General features: G+C 39.2%; 1 protein-coding gene across 3 annotated transcripts in view; it reads right to left on the minus strand.

Annotated features, from left to right (window-relative positions):
• Positions 1–26,149, minus strand: part of phf14 (PHD finger protein 14) — a 100,771-nt gene that overhangs the window by 62,002 nt on the left and 12,620 nt on the right. For 2 of the 3 annotated variants that reach the window (XM_030063321.1, XM_030063324.1), the window contains exons 5-11: positions 17,556–17,715; positions 16,624–16,735; positions 15,774–15,911; positions 14,327–14,473; positions 13,608–13,878; positions 12,107–12,213; positions 7,661–7,756 (exon numbers count right to left, since the gene is read on the minus strand). In XM_030063321.1, the coding sequence (XP_029919181.1) occupies positions 7,661–7,756; positions 12,107–12,213; positions 13,608–13,878; positions 14,327–14,473; positions 15,774–15,911; positions 16,624–16,735; positions 17,556–17,715 (1,031 nt within the window). The remainder of the gene's footprint in view (positions 1–7,660; positions 7,757–12,106; positions 12,214–13,607; positions 13,879–14,326; positions 14,474–15,773; positions 15,912–16,623; positions 16,736–17,555; positions 17,716–26,149) is intronic. The other variant, XM_030063323.1, reaches the window with a different exon arrangement.

The following is a 26,149-nucleotide window of genomic DNA, read 5'->3' on the forward strand; positions in this document are numbered from 1 at the left end:
ATTAACAGTTTAGACATAATCGCCCTGCTGGCCAGTGAACAAATACAGTGCCAACTAGCCACATGATAGTAAGATAGTTGATTAACATGCATGAAAGTACCTTGAATTTGGCATCTTATGCTCCATTTCATGTACAGGCATGGCAATATGTGCATCTCCTGATGTGAAACAAACTGGTAATGGGGCACTGAAGAAATTATTAAATTTGAGTGAAAATACAACATGCAGTGACATGTCTTGACAGTTGAGTTGGTGGGCGTATGTATGCCATCTAGTTTCAATTCTTTTTAATTAGAAGCACATTTGCGCCTAAGAAAAAAAATGTTATTATACAACCAAGCACTGCATCCTGTAATTAATTAATTACTTCATTCATTCATTCATTGAATAAAAGATACTTTTGGTTTGGATCAAACCTTAGTGTAGTGATCCACCTAGCACCCTACTTCAGCAGCATAGAAATCTGCTTGAAACTGAAAGCTCTTTGTGCAAGACAAGCTCTGATGGAACTTTTCAGCGTTGTGAGAGTGGCAGTGAAGGACAAGCAGTGGGAACCTGTCGTAGGTGGCAGGGGAACAGCAGCCGCAGAAAGACGGTTTATTCTACCCTGCATCTCAGGTGCATTGCTGCCGTGTGGGTTAATTAGAAAACTTATCTTGTAGGGACTGAGTCTGTCACTAAACAGACAAGCTTTTCCCTTGCGGCAGCTCTAATCAGAGCACGCTTGGTCTGCCTGCAGCACCAGGGGAGCATTCCTGCAGGAGGGCCTGATAGATTGGGGGGCCAGGGTGACCGGAGCCTGAGGGGCTACAGGGGCTATCTCTCAACTGTGGACTACAGTCTCCTTGTATCTGGCCACTAGAAAAAGTCTTTCCACCACTGATATAGAGCAGTTTGAACATCATTCAGAGGATGTATCAGATGAAGTAATTCGAAGGCATGGGCTATAAAATGTGAGTAGAGATAGTCAGGTACACAGAAAGCCTGAAGCCAGGTGGCTTCTTCACAGCATAAGGCAGACAGATTAACATGGGGGGTGGCTAAGGGAACTCCCATGTGCCCATGCCCTCAGAAAAACTAGAGACCAAAGTCACTAAAATTGGAAACTAAGGTCACAAATAAATGCACGATTTTTAGTTTGGATTTTTACGCCAGACTTTATGTACTAGGTGACCCACAGACATTGTCTAATTGTGGAGCTTCAGATATGTTTCAGTCAAGTTTAATGGCCGGGTGGCAGATTTTACTAAGGGACGGGAAGACTCCAGGGGAGTCAACTTTTCAGGACGGGTTTATCCAGTTAGGCAAGGTAGCCTCCTTTGAAAAAATGTCATTTAGAATGAACTATAAGACAGATTATTACTTAGGTAAATAGGGAGGTTTTCTGAGTTATATCTGGAAACTGAAATAGTATTTTTAGGGAATGGGACACAGGCCATTCAAAGCCATAGTCCCTAAGTTTTACCCATTCCTCACAGTAAACTATCAATTGTTGCTACTATCAAAAGCCACAAAACCTAAAATATTCATTGTTGGTACATATCCCATTATCTGGCTTCATCTAGGATATGTATTGTAAATCTCATTCAGAATCTTGATGGTGCTATTCTTTTGGATTTGCCAGTGTTTGAAGGCACTAGAGAGGACATTTGTTTATATCATTGGGTTAGGGACTAGAACGTCATGATTGCAAAGATTTGGAAACATTATATACATCAGCAGTAGAAGTGTGAGAAGACCTTGTGCTGGATGACAAGTTTTTTCTTCTTTTTTAATTTTGTCTTGTTTGCGTATTGTTTATATGTCTTCTTCTATATTGCTTTATTTTGAACATTTTATTGTTTTTTTGTAATGTGTTCACAGCAAGGAAATTTGGGTGTCTTTGAAATGAAAAATATATATCATAAAAAATGTGCTGCAAGGGTAATGTGTTATCTTTTGTCTTATTTACTAGGAAATTTATGCTAATCTACATGTAGCACAAACAAGCCCTTAAGAAGACCACTACACAAGCAAAAAGATCTCGCATCACCACTTGCAACTGCAAACTGTGTGCTTCAGCTGGAAGAGTAATTCACAAAAGCTGACACTCTTGCTCCCCATAGTGTCTTTTGTAAGAGCAGCATTCTCTGATCTGATGTAAGATCATATAATGGAAAGCCCTCTCCTTTGCTTCCTGACCTTCTGACAATGTCTCCACTCCACCACCTTATTTGAGGGAGCTAGCATTGTGAAGTGTTACTGAATCAGCCACAACCTCGATAAGCATGGCCTTACCTACGAACATACACTATTTTGGAGCAAACATCTGTCATATGCAAAGTTTGCAAAAAAGCGGTGATTACAAAGGATGCAGTACAGGTGTACTACTTAAACTTAATTGGTATAGTTTAGTAGCGTATTTGACTACAGTAAGTATTATTTTTGAGCAGTATTTGTGGGGTTCTCAAGACTGAATGCGGTGATAGATTTGTAGTCAAAAAGATGGAGTTGAATTGTTTTATATTTTTTATCGTCACTTTTATCGTTATCGCAATAAATGCCAGAAATTATCGTGATAAAATTTTTAGTCCATATCGCCCCTCACTACTGTGCAGGCCAGTCAAGGTCTTCCACACCAAACTCGCTCATCCATGTCTTTCAGGACCTTGTTTTGTGCACTGGTTCGCAGTCATGTTGGAACAGGAAGGGGCCATCTCCAAACTGTTCCCACAAAGTTGGGAGCATGAAATTGTCCAAAATGTCTTGGTATGCTGAAGCATTAAGAGTTCCTTTCACTGGACCTAAGGGGCCAAGCCCAACTCCCGAAAAACAAGCCCACACCATAATCCCCCCTCCACCAAACTTTACACTTGGCACAATGCAGTCAGACAAGTACCGTTCTCCTGGCAACTGCCAAACCCAGACTCATCCATCAGATAGCCAGACGGAGAAGCATGATTCGTCACTCCAGAGAACATGTCTCTACTGCTCTAGAGTCCAGTGGCGGCGTGCTTTACACCACTGCATCCAACGCTTTGCATTGCACTTGGTGATGTAAGGCTTGGATGCAGCTGCTCGGCCATGGAAACCCATTCCATGAAGCTCTCTACTAGGGCTGTAGTCTGTTAGTCGACTGGTCGATTTATTGGTCCATATGAATCGCGCATTTAGGAGCTTCCGCTATCCCTAAACGGTATCTTGCGGCCACACTACCCGCTATACATTATGCCGACTCCGTTATTTGCGCCTGGAGGTGTGTCCATGGGCGTGTTTTACGCACTATCCCTAAAATTGCTATCTTGAGCACACATTTTAGGGAAAGCAGATAGCGGGTGGTCCTGACCACCCACTATCCGCTTTCCCTAGAGTTTGGGCTTTAACAAGAGCGCGCCCAGGGGGCTTCAACGCGCGCCCCCGATGGAGCACGCGGTTGGACTGATACCGGGACGCCGTCGGAATGGACTGAATATATTACTCATATAGACTGTTTAGAGGAAAGACTGTTTTAACTTGGACACTTACACCAGTGTGTTTTATAGTTTTATCATAAGCCAGTAGCTGTGCTATAGCCTATTTTTATTCTTAATATTTTATTTGCCCAATCTACCTTGTCAATAAATTAGTTTACACATAGTTCCACCTCTGCCTCTTGTGTGTGTGTGGTGTGTGGCCCGGGGATTCTACTCAATCAGTACAACCTTGTGGCACGTCCACTTGGACACATAATATTATATATATACAGTACAGGCCAAAAGTTTGGACACACCTTCTCATTCAATGCATTTTCTTTATTTTCATGACTATTTACATTGTAGATTCTCACTGAGGGCATCAAAACTATGAATGAACACATGTGGAGTTATGTACTTAACAAAAAAAGGTGAAATAACTGAAAACATGTTTTATATTCTAGTTTCTTCAAAATAGCCACCCTTTGCTCTGATTACTGCTTTGCACACTCTTGGCATTCTCTCCATGAGCTTCAAGAGGTAGTCACCTGAAATGGTTTTCACTTCACAGGTGTGCCTTATCAGGGTTAATTAGTGGAATTTCTTGCTTTATCAATGGGGTTGGGACCATCAGTTGTGTTGTGCAGAAGTCAGGTTACTACACAGCCGACAGCCCTATTGGACAACTGTTAAAATTCATATTATGGCAAGAACCAATCAGCTAACTAAAGAAAAACGAGTGGCCATCATTACTTTAAGAAATGAAGGTCAGTCAGTCCGGAAAATTGCAAAAACTTTAAATGTGTCCCCAAGTGGAGTCGCAAAAACCATCAAGCGCTACAACGAAACTGGTACACATGAGGACCGACCCAGGAAAGGAAGACCAAGAGTCATCTCTGCTTCTGAGGACAAGTTCATCCAAGTCACCAGCCTCAGAAATCGCAAGTTAACAGCAGCTCAGATCAGAGACCAGATAAATGCCACACAGAGTTCTAGCAGCAGACCCATCTCTAGAACATCTGTTGAGAGGAGACTACGCGAATCAGGCCTTCATGGTCAAATAGCTGCTAGGAAACCACTGCTAAGGAGAGGCAACAAGCAGAAGAGATTTGTTTGGGCCAAGAAACACAAGGAATGGACATTAGACCAGTGGAAATCTGTGCTTTGGTCTGATGAGTCCAAATTTGAGATCTTTGGTTCCAACCGCCGTGTCTTTGTGAGACGCAGAAAAGGTGAACGGATGGATTCCACATGCCTGGTTCCCACTGTGAAGCATGGAGGAGGAGGTGTGATGGTGTGGGGGTGTTTTGCTGGTGACACTGTTGGGGATTTATTCAAAATTGAAGGCACACTGAACCAGCATGGCTACCACAGCATCCTGCAGCGACATGCCATCCCATCCGGTTTGCGTTTAGTTGGACGATCATTTATTTTTCAACAGGACAATAACCCCAAACACACCTCCAGGCTGTGTAAGGGCTATTTGACCAAGAAGGAGAGTGATGGAGTGCTGCGGCAGATGACCTGGCCTCCACAGTCACCAGACCTGAACCCAATCCAGATGGTTTGGGGTGAGCTGGACCGCAGAGTGAAGGCAAAGGGGCCAACAAGTGCTAAACACCTCTGGGAACTCCTTCAAGACTGTTGGAAAACCATTTCAGGTGACTACCTCTTGAAGCTCATGGAGAGAATGCCAAGAGTGTGCAAAGCAGTAATCAGAGCAAAGGGTGGCTATTTTGAAGAAACTAGAATATAAAACATGTTTTCAGTTATTTCACCTTTTTTTGTTAAGTACATAACTCCACGTGTTCATTCATAGTTTTGATTCCTTGAAACGCACTGAATGAGAAGGTGTGTCCAAACATTTGGCCTGTACTGTATATAGATATAGATATATATATAGATATACACACACACACATACACATATATATACATACATATATATATATATCTATGTATATATATATCAGTGAATCCTGGCATGACAGTTACATTTCATATGCATCAATCTGTACGCTGTTAAAAGACCATACCAATTGTTCTGCATGTAAAGTATAATATCTACAAAATGTATATACTTCATACTTCATATTTCTTCAATATAATTTTCCTCCCATTCAACCACCCATTGGTTTCCATTCATTCCACTACGATATGAAAATGAACTTTCAGAGACTTAAAATTTTCTTCACACCAATGCCATCACTAGAATAAAGTCGTTCACATTTGCAAGACAGCCAGTTATCAGTGTTCTACACTTTATAAACGTTGACTTTGTTAACCACAGAGATGGAACATTTTCATTACATATTGTTAAATCTTTAGTTCCCTCACATGATTTGCAAAATGCTTTGTTGCTCTGTAAAATGTGAATAAATTGTAGTAAATGGGCAAAATATTCAGAATCACTTCTATAGTCCTTTAAGATTACAGGACTGTAAGTCAGTCCACACTGTCAACTGGTACTCTGCATGCAAAACCTACAAGTCCAAATAAGATTTTACATGAGAGGCAGATGTTTTAACACCACAAGTTTTACAGAATCTGAATGAAAATGTTTCTTAATGTTTTCTCTTCAGTAGCTGAGAGTGCTGAACTCCCAGGGGCATCCTGAACAAAAACACTGACTATGTATGGGATGAGGGATGTGAGTTCCAGTTGGGAACATTAATAATTTCTGGTAATGCACAAGCAGGATGACAAATAGGAGATAAAAATGTAGCAGATAGATGACACAAAAGCATGTGGTGATGTGACTGATGTTGCTACTTAAACCTTGCATGTTTCTAATTAGGTGATTTATGGTGGTCATTGCAGATTCACTGCCGCTCTCCATCTAGTCCTCGTCCATCCCGCTGCCTTCCATCTTCCTTTACATCACTCCACCATTTATCTGCACAGCCCATACTCTAAACAAGCACACTTTTAATCAAGCCTTTTATGCCTTCAGTTAGGTGCTTATATAGATAGAATTCTAAAGGACTGATTACACTTTGCAGTTCCAGGCACCACAGGGGATATGATTTCAATTTCCTTAAACAAGTCTTGAGAGTTTGCAGCACCTACTAATGTCTACAATGAAATGGGTGATTTTGATAGCTAGAAAATATGCACATGTCAAAGATGACAAAAAGTGACACATTAGAACATGAGCAAGACTGTTTGGAACAGCAAACCTCTGGACAATAGTGTCTGAAGTGGCTAGGAGACAAGATGGGGCTGTCTTACGACAACTTGCTACAAGCTGCTCTCAACTTGTTTGTTTTTGTTGTTTTTTGGGGGGATGGTGTGTCCTTTGTGTTAAGGCAGAGGGAGCCAGAGCACAAGTATTTCATTATATTTTTAATAAACATGACAATAAAACTGAACTTGAGTGAGGCTTCACTGCTTGTGTGATTAATACAGTGACAAAGCAGCGATGCAGAACCTCAGTGCAAACAGTTTGTGCATCAGTTTCTCCAGTTTTTCAACAATTTTTTTGTGATAGTTATGACAACAAATGATTGATTTGCAGGCTGGGAGATTGCAGAACTAGGGCTATTCAATGGTAAAGCTTATTGGTAAATTATGTTTAATGAAATTGCTTATTGCATCTAGGAGGCTAGACTGACAACTGTTGAATGAGTCTATTCCTTTTCCTATTATTTCTTCTATCTGGACACAACTTGACATTGAGTTGACATTTGTATAACTTGCAGGTATAAAATTCTAAGACTTTGGAGTCAATTATTAATTCACACTTATTTGAATTTTGTGTCAGAGAAACATTTTAAGTTTTTCCAAAATAGACCGTTACCTCAACAAAATAGAGATTTCACAGTGTACTTCTGCAGATTGCATTTCGCACTCATTAAATGACCCGTCACCTGTGGTGGCGCATCTTTGTGATGTGGTTGCCATGGGAGCAAGAAGCGAGAGACAGCTTTTACCTCCACAGTCAGGTCTGACTTCATGGCAAATGACAGGTCAATCAGTTAGTGCAAATGAAAGTATTTTTACAAACAGCAGGGCTATTACAGAGTGCAGAATTACCCCACTGTGGGCCATGTGCGTTGCTACTTGCGATCTAGATTCATCTCAATCACAAATCATTACTAAACTCAAAGCAGAAATTTGTAGAGGACTTTTCCTCAAACTTTTTAAACAACTAATCGTTGCCAGGAGAGCCAGACAGATGCAGAAATCAGGAGAGGGGGAGGCTGGAGGGTGAAGAGGTATCGATGGTACCTGGCCTAGGATGCCTCCCAGAAGAGTCCACATGGCCTGGCCTTCACTCCTCAGCTCTCCGTTGACATTCAGCAGTTCCTCCAGAGACTCACAGAGCTGCATAGAAGAGAGCACAGCAGGAGAGCACAGATAACATTAGGAGAGGACACCAGACAGTCTCTGCCCCTATTAACACACACATTCTCTGTCTTTCTTGTTTTCAAAATGCTTCATCTTATATTTAAACCGTTATGCTTGCACTTACACTCATTCACTTGTAGAACACAAGAGCAGTATCTGAAATCAACATTTTATCTCACCTTGAATGTGTTGATAATCAAAATATCTACCTGCTACACATAGCATTTACCAGTCAAAGTAATGATTAATACAGCTGAAACAATTAGTCAAATCGATATTAACAAAGCAATATTAATCGAATAGGCAACTCACAGAAAATTTATCAATTATAATTTTGATAATCAATTAATGGTTGCAGTCATTAATCAAGTAAAAATACCTAACATTTGCTGGTTACTGCTTCATAAATGCTATGGATCACTTACTTTTCTCGGTGTCATATCATTACAAAATGTAAATCAACAACTTGCGCACACCTGAATTGTCTGAGAAACAAAACAAGACCAAATGTTGTGGTCCCACACACTGCTGTAACTTGCAAAACTTAATAAATAAATAAAACCTTTGCTGTTTTCTGCACAAATGTTTATCTGCTTTAACACCAACTATCTGAGATCTAGCACAATTTTCACAGTAAATGATGTGTTGTCATGTGTGCATGTATGGGCTTTTGATTGGCTATGACATGTTTTTACATGATCTTACCGCTTGTTTGCCTGACAAAGGTCTCACACCAAAACTTTACACTTCTTTTTTGAATAAACTACTAAATGAATGCGCTTTTAAAATAATTTCCTACAGTTAACAATTATCAAACAAACTTCCGTCACAGCCCTAAGCCAGAAATATGTGCCTTTCGAGGTGTGTTTGTGAGTCAGATGTACCCCGCAGGGATGTGGAGAATAATTTTGATGGCAAATTTTATGATGCAAGTTTGAATATTTACAAGTTCTTTTTTATTAGGTTTAGGGATTTATCTGCATGGGATGGTGTTCTTGGTGTTGGTTAAACATGTTTGACGTGTTTCTTTCCCGTTTGTTTTTGGGATATTCAAAGTGACACTGCTGAATTTAATTTCTGTTTCAGGGGATGGAGATTGGTAATATCAGCCTCACATTTTCTCTGGTGGATGTGTGTACGCTGCACCAGTTGATGAGTAAGACCCCTGACCTATGTAGGACAAAAGGGGATATGCAGGCGAGATCCCGGCATAAAACTCTACAATGACATCTCCATAAGGTTGTATTTTGGCCATGTGTGACATTAACTTGTAGCAGTGTTGAGAAAAACACTTTCCCTGTTGTGTGGCACAACGGATAATCAACATCTGGTTGCACAGTAGAATTCGATAGATAAAAAGTCACTTTTCATACCGTGGTATACCATGAAACTGCTACACTGCTGCCACCCACATATTCAGACATGATTTTAGTTAAATTTAGATTGTTTCAGATTTTTTATATCAAAGTTTAGATCCTACCACTTTGTGCAGAGCAGCACTAAAGCAATGAAGCCAATCAGGAGTCTGTCTGGTACAGAGCCATTGTTTTGTTTTGACTGGCTAGGTCTGACAGTGAGTACAGTGGACGGCAAAACCAAATACTGAAAAGAACTGAGCAATTCACTTCAAAAAGTTGTCGCCCAGTTTAAGCCAGTAATGCTTATTGACTGATCCACCGAGAAAAGATTTTCTGTTGAGTTGAGTTTCTGTTTGTACTGGCATTTGGTACTTGTCGGATGTAATTTTGGACACTGCACAACACTAGCAATATAGGGCCTCACCTACTTAGACATTAAAAAAAACACATGTGTCATATACATTACAAGCATCACTTTGATATTGAACACAAGATGAACACAAGATGAACTAATACAGACTACGATGCCATGATTATGGCAAAAATTATAATAATTTTTTTGAGATTATTGAGTTGAGATTATTTAACATGATTACTGACTGACTTTGGAAACATGCGTTTATTGAGCTTTAAAAAATGTCTTTTTAACAGTGGATTTCCTTGAACTTTACATGTAAACATGCCGCAGCCTGGCTGAGAGTGAGTTTAGGCTTTCAGTGAGGGGCGGAAGTGGCGTGCTACATTTACAAAACAAGACAAAACGAAAGCATCATTGCAAAACAGAATGCAGCACAATAACTGATTTTCTTGATTATCTTTTTACCATAATCATTAGAAGCCAAAATCGTAACTGAAAATAAAATTCAATTAATTGCCCAGCTCTAATACAGACCAGAATGAGGGGGTTGAACATTATTTATTGCATCTCAATCCAAAATGTTTGCATTTCTCTGCAATCTCTGCAACAATCCAGGTTCCTCTGCATGATCCTGATCTGCAGCCCTTCTACTGGGCTCTACAACTGTATCAGTCAGTCAGTCAGACTTCTAACAACATTCCTCCACTGTCTTTCTCTCCAAGGCCAAGGCCATGTAAAAGCAACTCGAGCGGTGCAATTAGCAACACACACTCCATTAATAACGCTTAATACACACGGCAGAAGACTGAACGCAACATTAACTCCTCTGACTTTTACTCTGCTGTTTTATTCCCCTCCGCATCTTGACAGATGGAGCGACACAGCCTCTTCACAGAGGTCGCATGTTTGAGGAGAGACGAGGAGAGAGAAAGGCAGGCTTAGTATTATTGAGGCCCCCTCTCTTTTTATTATCACACTACACAGTAAAGCAGTATTTAATGGGCTCAAATTGTTTTATGAGTTAACTTGAACATTATGCACAAACAATAAAGGCAACAACCCTTGATACCAGATGATATTTAAAGGGATAGTTCACCCATTTTGAAAACAGCGCTATTAGTTATTACATAGGACAGTAACTCCCTGGATACTAGCTGGATGCTCCAAATGCTAACAGTTAATTAGTTTTATGAAAATTACAGCTTACAACTGTATCCGAAAAGATCCAGTAACTTCAGCATTTCTTGTATCACTCTGCACAAGACGAGAAGTGGCAAATACAGGGGGAGTCCTAAAAAACAGCTGGCAAGTAATGTTGTGGCTAGCTTCTTTTCTTCCACTCCCCTCTATCACACATTGGATGTGCCTTTCAGGCTCCTGCCAGCCACTGTTGTAATTGAGGACAAGCACAGAAACCTGAGACCGCACAAGAAAATAGCCCTACTGTCCACAATAACAGTTTTTACTTATCATGTATTTAAACAATTTTAACACTACTTCAGGCTGTAAAAATTCTGCTACACATCATCAAACTCAAACTTTGTCTATTAAACAATTTGAGTGGAATAAGGCAGTTAATCTTAAAAATGGTAGCTGGTGGGGCTGTGCCATATCATATGATTCATGATAATACTGGTATAAATTTGTATGCAGAAAAAAGTCATATTATGGTATGGATGATATAGCAGCATGATGACATGTTGATGCTTTTGTATCCCCTACAACGTTCTCTCAGCACAAAAACAAACAGAGCAGAAATTAATTCAGTGTATTCAACACCGCCCAGGAATATTAACAGCCACCCAAAAATAATTAAACCCATTCAGGGTCCCCCCCGGCCCTGGTGGTCACCTTCACCATGAGACCAGCACTTTGGTTTGCCCAGACACACAGTCTGAAACATGTTATCAGTAGAGCTGGGTATCAAAATTCATTACCTTAATGGCACCTTAAATGCCTTGGTGTGACAGATTATTGGACAAAGGAAGCATCACTCTCTACCAAGTTATACTGTTTCAAAATGTCATTAATCACAAACTGCCTCCAAGCACAGCTTACTTAGCTGTTGTGAAAACGGAATCACCGGTGGGAGACAGAAAGAGACTGGCAAGGCAAGGTCTAGTTTGTGTAGTGAGACTGTGTGCGTGTGTGTGTGTGTGTGTGTGTGTGTGTGTGTGTGTGTGTGCTTGTGATGGCAGTGCTTGTGAAAAACTTAAAAATAAAGTGGAGAATTAACTAGAATTAAAATGGTGAAATATTTTTAATTTTATTTATTACATTTTATATTTTTTTAATATCACCTTGAATATTTTTACAGCAAATTACCCTGAAATATTATATTATTTTAAGACTATATTGCCTTCCTCTAAGTCCAGCTAAATGGCAGGAGGCTAACAGTTGCTAACAGCATGTGGAGCATCCAGCCAGTATCCAGCACTCAGTAACAATGAGAGGAAGATAGAGCCACTACTGTCCTACAGAACAGCTAGGGGGGAAGTGAAATAATATCATATTTTTCAATATGGGTGAACTACCCCTGTAATAATCCATATTGAAATGACCCTTTGGGTTTGAGTAAGATAGCTTTTTCTGTGAGTAGGTGTTGCTAACCTTGTTGTACTCCACATGCAGCTTTTCCTGCTCGCTCTCCAGCTTGTCTTTCAAGTTCTTCTGCTCGGAGATGTTGTCCTGGATCTGGATCATTCGCATGTTGCGCTCTGAATATCAATGGGAAAAAAATCAATTGCATGATCACAATCTATATACAGGAAAAAGCACATGAGAGAGCGTACTGATGGTAGATAGGCCTTCTTGCTGCAGGCTAATGGAGTGTGCTCTCAAGGTTACTGGCATGCCGTCTCCTCCACATCTGGCATCATCATCATTCATTTGGGGAGAAAATGCCTTTATGCAAGGCTACATGCTGAATGTCTACATGAGCCTGGCATCCTCTCTTAGACTACCTCTGGTTTTATCACAACTCCAAGAAACAATAACTCAATAACTCTGAGCAACAGCAGAAGCAATGGAGGTCTAGACTGAATATCCATAAAAGCTGCTTTTGACTACAGTGTTTGTTTGTGGATAACCTTTGTTAATCTATTAAGCATTCTTAATATTTTAATTATGATTATGATACCAGATGTGATTGCTAAAAGGTATTGCAACACATCATTACGCAAAGTTATTTACCAGAATGAATCTATGCAGAGAGGATCAGAATTATAAGAAAATAAGTTTACATAAAAATAAGAATATGTCATGGAAAATCGGTTAGGGGGGCCCTAACATGTGAATATTATAATTCAAAATCAAAAGGCAATGGAAAATTGAGTGCAATATTCTTTAAGAGAGTATGAATTTCTGCAATGATGTTGTTGACACACAGTAAGCAAAACAATTAAGTATTGGATCCAATTCTACTGGTTTGTTTACTACAGTAGTAGCTATTTTTCAGCTACATTTAGCCATGATGACCAGGAGACAACTTGCACTAGTTCTAGAGTTAGAAACCAAAGCTGTGTAAATTTTCTGTCCTTAGCCAACATGTGTGCTAGAAGCCTGTTTTTCATGTTGTGATTTGTTAGCTGCTAACAAGTGGATGATGTCACAGGCCAGTTTTCTGAAAGGTTGAACTTGTTTCAGCTGGAAAAATACATTTAAAAATTAATTTTAAAAAATATCAAGTAATTAATTAAAATTAATAAATAGGCTACAGGTGGCTTTTCTATGTTTTTTTTGTTTGTTTTGTTTTTTGGAACCAATGCTTTCTGATCGTTTAATGGCTGTCTTCCATAACATTACACACACACAAAAAAAAAGAAAAGACAATGGCAGCTCAGAAAAAACAGTGTGTGTGAGCACAGCCAAAGGCAGGACCATCACTTTGGCCTTAGTCAATCCGTAGCTGAAACATACTGCTGATGCTGAAACAAAAAATATCATAAAAAAGAAAAACAACTCTAAAATCACCACTTGGCATTTATCTTAATGGAAACAAACTAATAATTATAATAGTGCTCTCAGTATTCTCATTTTCTATTTGTGATTTTGAATTACGATGTTAAACCAAGTGTTCCATGCAGCATGAAGCTGGTATGGGTTTTCTCACCCAGGTAGTAATTGACGAAGTCGGCTGTGAGGGCAGGCTGCTTGTGTTTCCTGCGTCCGTCCATGCTAGCGTTGGTGTCAGATGTGTCCACAGGGAAGATATCAGTGCTGATGCCCATCAGTTCTGCCTTTCTCATCAGCTTCCTAATAGCGGAGGCACTAGAGGTCAGGGGTCGTGGCAGCTTTTCTCGGGGCACCCATGCCTGAGGTCGGGTGTTCCTGGACAACTCTGCTTTCGCCCGGTACTGCTGCAAGCGGGTGGTGATACGAGCCTGCAGTTATAATGCGCACACACACACACACACACACACACACACACACACAAATGCACACACTTTTGAGAACCATCCATTAAGTCCATTCATTCTCTAACCCTAATTTTAAACCTTGTCCTAGGTCTAATCTTAAGCTTAACTCTTAAATCCAAAACTTAATCTAACCATAACCCTTACCATAAACTTAATCCAAACTCAAACCTAAAATCCGAATCCTAAACTAGCTCCTAATAGAACTGAGGACAGACAAAATATCCTCAGTCTGAAATACATTCAGCATTGTTCAATTTGTGTGAGGCTATAAGAACACACACACACACACACACACACACACACACACACACAGACACACAGCTGACAGTTTTTCGGAGGTTTTTCTTCTTCTGAGATTTTGCTGCTGCAGCTGATGTAAAGTGATGATGAATGGCTGAATGCTGCTGCTCACCTGAGCTTCAGGAGCGAGCTGTTTCTCTCTCTCCTGTAAGGAAACTTTGCAGTAGGACTGTAGGGCCAGATAGTTCTTCCTTTTCCACTTTCTGTCAAAGCGGTCTGCGTGCTGTTTGCAGTAGGCAAAGAATGGGTCGGCAATATCCTGAGGAAATACACACACACACACACACATATTCGTTGACTGGTACAGTAAGTGAAGAAGAACAACAGCCATTTTTTATAGCTTTCCACTTAACTTACTAAACTCTATTCGCATCCATTTCTCTCTCTGAGTAAGAGGAATACAAAAAAGCAGAGGCATTTTCCAGCTGCTGGCCTCCTGGAATCGTTTAGGCTTAGGGTGTTTCAGTGGATGCTATCAGCACTTTCACCTGTTGATAGGGCTTTTTGCACAGTTGACTGGATTAAGTGGTTTGCAGCGGGTAGGCACTTTCCTGGATGCTTATATCGTACAGAAATAAGTGATGCACGGTGCATACATGATCCACACCGCAGACTAGTCAGTGACCATGAATACTCAATGTGTTTTGTTGAAGGAGTCAGCTGTAAAACAATAACATCAATATCAAACAACCAATGATGGGTTGTGACAAAAAGCATTCAAAACGTTGACTTTAGTAAACATGTTGAGATGACTTAAAATGAAATGAAATGACTGTACATGTTGGTGTGAAAAAAAACAAACAAACTAAAACTAGCTAATTCTGCTTCATTTCAATCTTGCAGACTACATCTGACTTGATTTGAAAATGACAGTTGAATCAACTAGGTAAATAAAATGCCCAAAATGTCTTCCACAATTTACATCAAAGGGTTGAAATGAAAGGAATTCGAACTACATATAAATCGGTTTGTGTGTGTCCATTTGTCTGTCCATCCATCCTTTTGCCAAACTGTGGCAAAACTTCCACTACATTTGGCGCTAAGATTGGTCAAGAACCAAGGAAAAAAGCAGCCCGTTGGCAAATAAGGGGCGTGATAGTGGATATGGCATAATCACAAAAAGGCTCCTAACTTCTGAAGAAATTCACACATCATAACACAACTTTGAGCAGGGCTATCATAGCCCACAGGACCTGATTTACTTTTCAGGCCATTCATTCAAAACAGGGAATGGCAGTAGGCGTGGCCTATTACAAAAAGTCACACAACGTCCCAAAATATTTATGTAACATCAAAAAAAATTGATGAATGCTGAATTTAAATGAATGAAAAAATCAATGAAAATGAATGAATGAAAAACACATTTTTTTCTGCCAACCAGCTGCCTTCCATATATTAGTAATTCAAGTATTCAGGGATGCACCACTGGTGGATGACAACATGTTCACTTGTTGAACACTAATTCACTAATTCTAGCTAAGGCATAAAGTCTCCCTAAGCTATGCTGGAGGAAAAACAAAGTGATGAAATACTACTAGCAATTTATCATGCTTTCTTACCTCCTCCGCTGCAGCCTCAGAGAGGAGCCCCTCCCTCTGTGCACAGGTGACATGGAAGTAAGAGCGACACATCCCTGCATCACAGCTGATACAAACACCGGTTCTGGCAAAGCGGGCATCCTCACAGAAACTGCACTCCTACACAAAATAGAATTCAACAGGGACACTTAAAATTGTGGCTGAAACATCAATCTTCTTCCTATTTTTAAATGCACCCACATCTTTCTTTTTTTCCATTTACAATGTTTTGGTCTTGATAGACACAAGCATACTCCAAACTATGCATCTTGCGTTTTGGGGTACTGAACATCTCTCAGCTTCAGCTGTGCCATACATTATGTAAACTGGAATATTAGTCCTTGAGATGGGATGTATCTATATGAAGCTCTTGGACACAATGATAAAACTCTTTTTCTGTCTTCCCAAGGAGGACATCATGGATCCACGTCCTCCTCTTCCTCAACAAGTGGAGCAATCCGTGGTTTCCTTTTGTCCTTTTATATCGTCAACATTATCTCCTTTGTTACTTCAACTGAATAAGCATCTTTCAAATAATTCAGCTTTCAGAAGCAGCTGGAGTCATTCCTTTTGAAGAATAGTGTTTAGTTAAAGCTAGAATAACTATGAGTGGCCTAATTATGAGGGATTGCACAAATTATCTGGACATAATGTACAGCTGTGGACAGTAACTATGCAAGAATGTCAGATCAATACATTTGGGTAAACACACTGAGCAAAATGATTATCTTGAAGTTACGGTTCATCTGGGGTTTTTAAGACTCAAAAAACACTTCATTACAGGCTGATTCACATCGAACACATCACATAAACATGAAGAACAAGTACTTGCCTTGGCCCCGTATTTTGAATAATTCATCTCTGTGAGAGTCACTGGTCGCAGTTTATCGATGTCGCCAAATGCTACTCCAGGGACATAAAGTGCACAAACCACATGTACCCATCTAAGAAAAAAAATACATTTTAGCAGATAAATAGATTTGTTTGAAAGAAATGGAAAATACTTCTATTAAATTCAGACACTAAAAATATTTTAAGATGAACAATTATTTAGGGATTTTACAAAGCTGGCTTGTAAAACGGACAGATTTCTGCATTGCTAATTTTAAATAACACTAGAATCAACTCAATCAAAATCTATGACTGCACTTGTTTTCTCACTGAGGTCTAACTGAGGTCAATTACTTAAGACAGTAAGAAACAAAATCTTGAAATTAGCTTTACAGAGTTGATCATACACTAAAAAAGAAAAGGATTCATAAACATATGTGGACCTAGACTCTGGCTACAGTTTGGTGTGACACAATTTCAAATGCGGACTTTAGGGAAGAGAATCCTAAGTCCAATATAAAGATATCCATCTCTAGCAAGCAAGCGCTTCACAGTTTAATTTGCTGTGTTTTTCATGCTCTAGTGAAGTAGTAAATTCGGGTGCAGCCTGGCTGAGGAGCACTATCAGCGATAACGTGGCTGAAGTCTCCACGCTTCACATAACACTCTTTTCTCTCACTCCCTTTCTCTCCTTTTCTTCCTCTATCTCTCCCTCCCCCCCCCCCCACAATTCCTCACTCTAGTTCTCTCTCTCCCCTCCTTAATCCAACTTCTTTTTCTCTCCAGTGCTGAATGTATGCACAATTTAGATAGCTTTTTGGCTGCCTGCAGCATTTTGACCAATGAAGGTCAATGGCTTTATTTGTTTCTTTCCAGTTGCAGCTTCTCATAAATGGTAACTGACCACTGGGTCAATAAGATGCTGTATCCCACCTCCCAGCGTCAGTCTCTTTGAAGATGCCGTCCTGGTTGGGGCAGAGCTCACAACTCGGAGTCACACCGTTCTTACAGGCATCGCAGAACCAAGGCTCTGTTGAATTCTCTGAGGCAGAGCTCATGATCGAGTCGCTCTCACCATCAACACCATAGCAGCCTGGAAAACAGAGAAGTGGTTGTTTGTATAGGAAAATCCATTACATTATGGACTTTCCATGGAAAAAATAGTTCTGTGATGGCAATAATATTAGCCAAAACAAGTATCAGGATTTTGTTGCTATCCTCCTAGAACCAGAAGATATACAATTAGACTGTTTCCCATAGTATAGAGAGGCTGTTTTGTAACAATGGAGTACAATCAACGGACCATGCAAATAGGTTCAGACAGTTTGCAAAAGAGGGAGAGCATAAGAAAAAACAACAAAAAAAAACAACAACAAAAAAACAGCACTTGAGACAGAGTTAATAGGTCAACCGTTTACAATTCTTAAAACTCATTTCGTTACTGAATTCTTAAAGACATGAATGATAGTTGTTTTTCCTGTTGCCATTTATGTTTATAAAAGCCTAAACCCACTGATACATTTGCCACAATCAGAAGCCACTTTTTCTTCTACTGCAGGTTTGCCTTGCCTCCTACAAGTCACAGGCTCATTTTCTTTTGAAAAATACACTGAAACAGCTTTCAGAGACACACTGCTGCCTTGACTAGCATAATCCATCATTTTCAACATGTGTATTGCATTTTTACATTTTACAGGGTCTCAAGTATTGCAGTTGCATCAGAAACAGTTTTAAGTCTGCCATAAATGAAGAAACAATTGAGTGTATTTGCCTTTAACTCTGACTTAAGTTTGGTTTAATCTCTTCAGTGCTACCAGAAATAACTCCATATTACCCTTGATAATTAGCTGCAGGATAAAATTTGCAATACACATTGTTTAAAATAATAGCTTACATCAGGTCAGCAGTATCTCTCTGCCTTGGCTTCCAGGAGCTCAGGAAAACCTGCAGCAGAATAGACACTGGAACCTTCTGACTCTGACAAAAAGGTTTAAGGGTTTAGATTTTATATGGGCAATAATGGTAATGTTACATTCGTGGTATCCTTTAAAATGCATGTACAACTCATGCAATTAAAGTTATAGACAGTTCATTAAGTTTCTATGACGAAAAAAATGTCAGCTAACATTTTTGAACAACATTCCTTCGTTAGCTGATGTGGAAAAGTTGGCTCCAACCAATTAGGAGCCAATACCTCCTACTTCAGCTACATCCAATCAACCATCAGACAATAACATGGCAATGCTGTTGCATCAGTATACATATAGTATATCTATTGGATTATGTTTATCTGGGATCCAACTGGAGGGCAAGCAAGGACAAGCAGAAGCAATAGCTTACCTGTCTAAAACTGTCAATCTACTATGATACTGCAGCACCACAAATTGAACATTTGATAAAAATGTGCCCTCTGAGAAGCAAGAAGAAGCCACACAAAAAAAGCATTTTAATGCTGTCCTCTTAATTTTCTGAGGTTGCCTAAACAATTACTTCACTGATGTGGTTTCTATGGTGGCTATTACACCAAGCAAACGTGCTCCTTGCTACCAATGAGGGCAGCAATCAGTGCTCTGCCTCCATTGGGGAGATAACACACTAACTCCTAATTCAGTCAACCAGCCTTCAGGCTTTTTGAGCAATGGGAAAGACTCACAAATGAAAAGCTCAATGTTCTGCATGCCCGTACTATGTACCACACTAGGGAGTCAGGCAGCCCATCGAAAGCAAACACTGAAGCAGACGGAGCTGTTTATTCAGGTCTATACTTTGTTTGGTATGCATGTCCTTTTCTGATTGAGAGACCATTCGCTGTGCGTCATGGTGAATCACTAATTTTGAACTCTGCTCCTCAGAGGCTAAGAGCTATAACTTGTAAGTTTTTACAGGCTTCTTATTTCTTTTCGAGAACAACTCAAAGCCAGGATTACACCAATCAAGCTACTGATTACTTGAATGGGGAAATTAAGACACAGCTGCAGCTCTGTCCTGACCTTCAAATGGGGATAACTGCATACAATCTAAGCACCCACGATGACAAAGCTACCACACATTTTTACCTCCATTTTCCTCCACCGTATGTGGTGAGGGCAGGAGGCTAAGTCCTGCTTGCTCCAATATAGCTCCACTCAACATTTATTTTCTTAAAGAAAGGTATTACTGAAACACATCTGGCAACAGTTGGGAGCCTAATACTGATTGGGCTTTGAACCGTGGCACTGGGGTTTTGAACGACCACCACACTGATTTAACAGACTTATGGCTGAACCGGTGCACAAATCTTCGATGTTCCTTTTGAACTGAGATACAAAGCTCAGCCCACTAAGCCATGGGTTGCTGGCTAATATGAGCTAAGCTGACAAAATGTGATGACTACAGGATAGCTTCATAATCCCAGAAGTAAAGATTATCCTTGTCAGAAATGACGAGCCTAGCAGTAAAAAAAAAGAAATGGCAGGGTTGCGTTGACTAAATCAAGAGTAGTACTTTTAAATTAATCAAGATTTAATAATCAGAAAGATCTAGGAATTGCTTATATGGCCTTAACAAAAGTAATGTATCAAGGGGTGACAATATGAAATCATGTCTGTGTATGCATATGATGATACAATATGAAGGTAATGAAGGGCGGTGTTTTCGTCCATGGGATGAAAAGAAAAGTGATGAGCACCTCATAATAGTAAACGAGCCATCTGTTATTCTGACAGTACATTGATGGTCCCCATTTTCATCTTGGCAGGAGTCTCATACTAATAATCTATCTATAGCTATCTGCATACTCAATAGTATGTCCATGTCTCCCTCCATCACTGTGAGGTAAAGCAACACCATCAGCACTGTAACAGCCTATTATCATCAGGGCTGAAATTGTGATGCTGGTTACATCAACACATCCAATTCTCATATTTCAAGCATAATTCTACATGGAAAAAATCCACTATCTCCATGTCACTGACATATTTCAGTATGCAGTAAGTCTAACTTGTACAGCCTAAGTAATATATTTTCAGGCCCTTTTACAGCTACTTAAATCTCTACAAATTTGAGGTTGAGCATTTATAATATTTAAAAAGTTTAACATCATAATTGGTCTTTGTACAACACTTCTAGTGGAATGGTCATTCACTGTGAAAGATGAAAGTGTTCAGAATCCTTAGACTAGCTCAATTCAATTTCCTCATCAATAGTGTCATGTTTCCTCTCAAAACAATCACAGTTACTTACAAAAAACAGTCCAAAGCAAATGAGCCTGAAAGAGACAGACCATAACACAAAGCATAGCCGGCTCCCAGCCTGCTGTCCCTAAATAAGACCAAAAAATGAAAAAAAAAACTAACTCACAGTGCATGGGAAATGTAATGTCTGTCTGTCTTTTAACCCAAAAGACCAATTTCTTTGCCCACGATGTGTAAATCATGGAACATCTCTTATAAATGTGTGAAATAAACAACCTTCTGAGAGGATAGAGCTCATCACTGCACTATCTGTGCCATTTGCATTATATCTCAATTAGCTGTCAGTGCATCAGTAACATCACAGGTTTACATTTGCACTTACGGGTACATTTTCTGACTGATATTGTATGTACACATTTCTTGATGTTAAGATGTTATTCTTCATCACCTAGCTACACATTATAAGCCTGTAAAAGCCATGATAGTATGCAGCTGCCTTCAATAGTAGACATTTTGATTAAATATTTAAAAAAAGCAGCATGTAGACAGTTCATATTTTTCGTCTGTGTACTTTGTGGATCGCTTGCAACCTTTTTTTGTAGCTAAATGAAGGAATTTTATTTTTATGAACAACTTATAGCTTCTATAGTACCCACAGGCGTTGTCACCACTAGGGGGTCTGCTATGTTAATTCTGAAAAAGCCAGTCTGTAAGTCAGTAAGTTAGTTAGTGACATATCAATTTCTAGGCCTTTCCCTCAGTTTGGGTCCAGTAATTATACCACAAAATGGGCTACAAACACACTGAAATAAGGGGTTCTGTAATTCCACATTGGATTTCCATTTTGTACTGAAGATGGATGAATAAATGGTGAGGGGAGTGAAGAAAGCAAATTATGCTTTACAACAGAAAGCCAGTTTCAAGGGCATCACTGTGAAGAAAAAAAAAACATCCACAAGGACATTTTTTTATCTCTCTTTCTGCCATCAAGACAACACACAGCCACATGTACAGCACATTGGAGGATATTTTAATCATGCAAACTCACTGGATGTGACCAGCGAGCTTATGTGTTACACACTGCTTACCAGTATGTACTCAAAATCAGATGGGCAGTTAGTGTGATGTCTTAGACTCTTCTGAAACTTACTCCATTTTGAACAAATATGCTGAAACAACTCAAATGACTCTGAGCACTTTCAGGGAAATAATTAAGTTTACAGTCCAGAACTCATTAGATTCCCAACTAAATCAATACCACATATATAATTGGTGGTAGATTCAAAAAAGGCCTATTAACATCATCATGGTAATTTATAAGAGAATGCTTTTTTTTTACTGCCACCCACCACTGAATGACAGAGGAAACAATTACCCATTAATGACAAAATAAGAAAACTGAAACTACAAAGTACTAGAGTAGGAGGAGAAAAAAGTTTAATGAGTAAAGTTGTAACAAAAATATAGGCCTTAATTAGCATTTACTGTCAAAAACAAATAAAAGCAATGAGTGTCAGCGGTATGATTAATGGTGTCCGCTTGTACCACTGTCCAGAATCAGATAATCAAAAGGAAGGTCAGCAGGAGCAGCACACTACTGTGTTCTCTGTGTGTATGGCTAGCTCTTTGGACCCCTGCCCATTCAGGCTTTTGATCTTGCACCCAGGTCTCCGTCTCCCACCTTTCATCTCAGCCTCTCCTTTCGTTCGAGGAGGGGTGACGGCATCCAGACAGTGTGAACGCGAGAACAAAGACAAGCACTGGAGTCAAGCAGCAAGACTGCATATAATGACAGCTCATCTCTCATCTCTATGTCGCAAGTCCTCCCTTGTTTGACTCTTTTTCTCTGTCCTGCCAAGCTAATGCTCCATTTCTCATACACATTTTATGATAGTGACATCAAGGGTGCCGGGTATCAACTAAACTCAACATGCTGTGTGGTACCTGGTATGAGCTCATGCAATAACAGAATATTTGATGTTGAGTCTTGCCAGTACAAAAGCATAACACCTGTTGGCCATGGCGGGCTAAATGCTTTTCTGTGTTTATGAGGCATAATCTGTTCCTTATGTGTTAACATATTCAGAGTAAGATTGCTTGGTTGACAAATGCTGAAATTGCTGTTTTTATCTGTTATCCTACTCTGAGTAAGCTGTATTAAGTATTTACATGCGTTGAATAATCTTATTTAATCTGTTAACCTACTCTTAACGGGTGGTCTTTAAATGAAAATTCCACCCTAAGCATCATCGGCATCAATTGGTGAGATGTTTAATGCAGCTAAGGAGTTATTTTGAGACCAACTTTTGTAATTTACCTTTTTATGATATCGTTTCTGCATCATCCTGCTTCATAACCTGCCTCATCTGCATCTACTTCGGTCAGTGATTTCCTATATTTCCCAGAATGCCTTTCAACATCCCACAGTGAACTTGCTTGGGCTTTGCTCCTCCTTTGTGGAGTGAGCTAGATTAATCTGTTGACAGTCTGACATAATCCTGGGATTTTTGGCTCCTTTAGGCAAGATTTAAATTTAATCTAACTTACCAGGGCAACAGCCCCTTAAACTCAAACCTGCAAAAACGCAGGTTTACCCAAGAGTTAACTGGATTATAACCATGACTTTTTAGCCTTAACCCATTCATGAAGTCATTTTTAGACATGGCTCTGCCTTTCCTTAGAGAGGAACCAACAGACCAAGGTGTTATTATGAACAGGTAAAATTACACCAACAAAAATACCAAGGTCATGTGATGTTTCAAATATATATTTGGTCAAATAAGTTCCATAGAGTTAAATGTATACACTAAAAAAATACAGTGCCAGTCTTATGTATTAAGAAAAATATTGTATTTATATTATGCATAAAATGTACTGTTGCTTAAATAAAAAATAAAATAAAATTACACTTCTGAAATGTGCTGGTATCACAAGTAGGAACTACATATAGGCTATTTAAGCTGATTCCGCTTATTTTAGTTGTATCTGAGGCAACATTAATGAAATGTGGCAATATTGTGGCAATACTGTATCGATATATGGACACCATGAATTGATGCAACATTTATGACAGGATTTTATGACGGAGTTGGTCAGTCTGTACCATTTTACTGCAATAAAAATGACTGTGAGATGAACAGAATGAAAACCTTGTCTTATTAGATAAAACAGATGTTGTCAAAGTTTTCATTTTGGGACATAATTTGCAGTTGTGAAAAGTTAATAAATCACAATACATCACAATACATGTTATCACAATGCTCGAGGTTTAATCCGCAGTACTATTGTACCGTGACTTAAGTATCGTGATAGTATTGTATCGTGGGGCCTTTGGTGATTCCCACCTCTACTGTATTCACTGTTAACCAGATGAGGATTAGCAAGATAACATAAGTCAGCTAACATCAAAGTATCTTGGAGTAATTTAGCAACATCAAGGAACTGGCAGGACGAGCTGGATGCAATTCAGAAATAACATAGTCCACATACTGTTTACATAACATTTTCTGCTAGCACCCATAAGCAAAGTGGGTGACATAATACACATGCCAATATAAACAATAAAATTGTGAAAATATAAAAATATGCAGTGTTTGTTGCAAAAATGCATGCCAGACCCATGCTCCTCCCATTGCTTCTCCTACTGTTTCAAGTAAGTGCTCTCCCCTTCTGATCCCTGAAAAGTAACAATAGCAGAATCCATGAAGCAAGTGAGCGCAACAACTGAGGCAAGTGGTGTCACTAAGCCAAAGAGGGCCCTTTCTGAGTAAAAAAGGGAATACTGTGAGAAATGCAACACACAATGCTTGGTTTAGGTTAGTTATTGGCTTGCAGGCACAGCACTTATTAAAGTTTGTCCTCTGCTGCCCTCCGCACAGTTGTGATGAAGTATATTGTTTGTTTGGGGCAACACAGAGGTGGTCAGATAAAACTGAATAGTGCACATTTAACACTGTTGTAATGTTTTACAATTGTGCAGCATTAGGCAGTATGAATGAGCAGCACTTTTTTAAAAACTGGTATCAGTGCTGAAGTTTACTTCAAGAAGCCAATGCCTTTCTCGAGGCCAATCAAAATGTTCTAAAATACTGCACTGGTCCTGGAAAAAAAAAAAAAAAAAAAAAAAAAAAATTCTATCTACCGAATAAATGTCCTTGCATTTCATGGACCTTCTGAGATGCATACTCAAAACAATTAAAAATCAACTCATTTCTAATAAAAAAAAAAAAAAAACATGGCCTAATCAACAAACTTGCTTACTAGCAGAAAGGACACAAATTCTGGGCCAGATCCAACTAGACTGGGCATTGCAGTTGCTCATAACCAAAGTGCTTGATCTCAAAGTTGCAAATCCACAGGAAGGCCTGGATTCATTGATGGCTGCAATATTTTTTAGAGTTTATAACACAACAAGAGAACAACAAGAGATGAATTTGCATTGCATGCTACATCAGAAGCTAGGATATTCTGCTTGTGCTGGCCATGCATACACAATATTATTGCCAACTGCACATTCTTGAATGATAATTCAATGGTGTAAGTGTTGAGACAGGAATGAGAAAGTGAATGATTTGCTGTAATGTATTTCTGATAGCAGGATAAACATGTAGCAGAGGAGCAGATTATTACTGACTGTGATTTAAGCCCCCGCTCCATTCAAAAATGTGTTTTTTCTTATGTCTCTGTTCCCTAAAATGTCTGTCTGTCTTGTATCTGTGCAAAGTTTGTCACTAGAGAGCTGTTTTCACAATCCTATGCTGAAGGTGGAGGTGTGTGCACATGCCCCTCAAATCTGGGGGGCAGGAATCCACACATTTTTAATGAGGGCAAGATTAAGAGTTATATTTAAGCATGGGAAAAAAATATAAATATGTAATACTGATGATCACAGACTATTTTTTAGGGGCTTAATAAATGGCAGGAAGGGGACTTAAGGATGCATACAGCATATATGCTACGCTTAAAATATGCAAGAGAAATCAGTCTTTCTCCCAACAGTTTCAATTGTTATTGGACAAATTCTTAAATTTAAGAATTTGTCCAATAACAATATATAATATAATAATACATTTACAAATGTAAACTCCTATGTCTTTGCTATCTGGGCCTTTAGACCGCAAACCACCACTTATATATGTTTTTACAGACAAACTTTAGGCTTTTTTTCCTTTTCTCTATTTGAACCCTGCAATATATATCCCACATTAAATCCTTTCAAATTATTTTTCAAATGAGTCTGACTTGATCTTACTGCACTTTTACTAATTTTTGTCTACTAACTCTTTGTCGATACTTCCTTTAATATAAAATGGCACATAGTGTATGCATATTATAGCTGAATATATCCCTTTGCAT

Source organism: Myripristis murdjan, chromosome 11 (assembly GCF_902150065.1).
Source record: "Myripristis murdjan chromosome 11, fMyrMur1.1, whole genome shotgun sequence".
Taxonomy (NCBI): domain Eukaryota; kingdom Metazoa; phylum Chordata; class Actinopteri; order Holocentriformes; family Holocentridae; genus Myripristis; species Myripristis murdjan.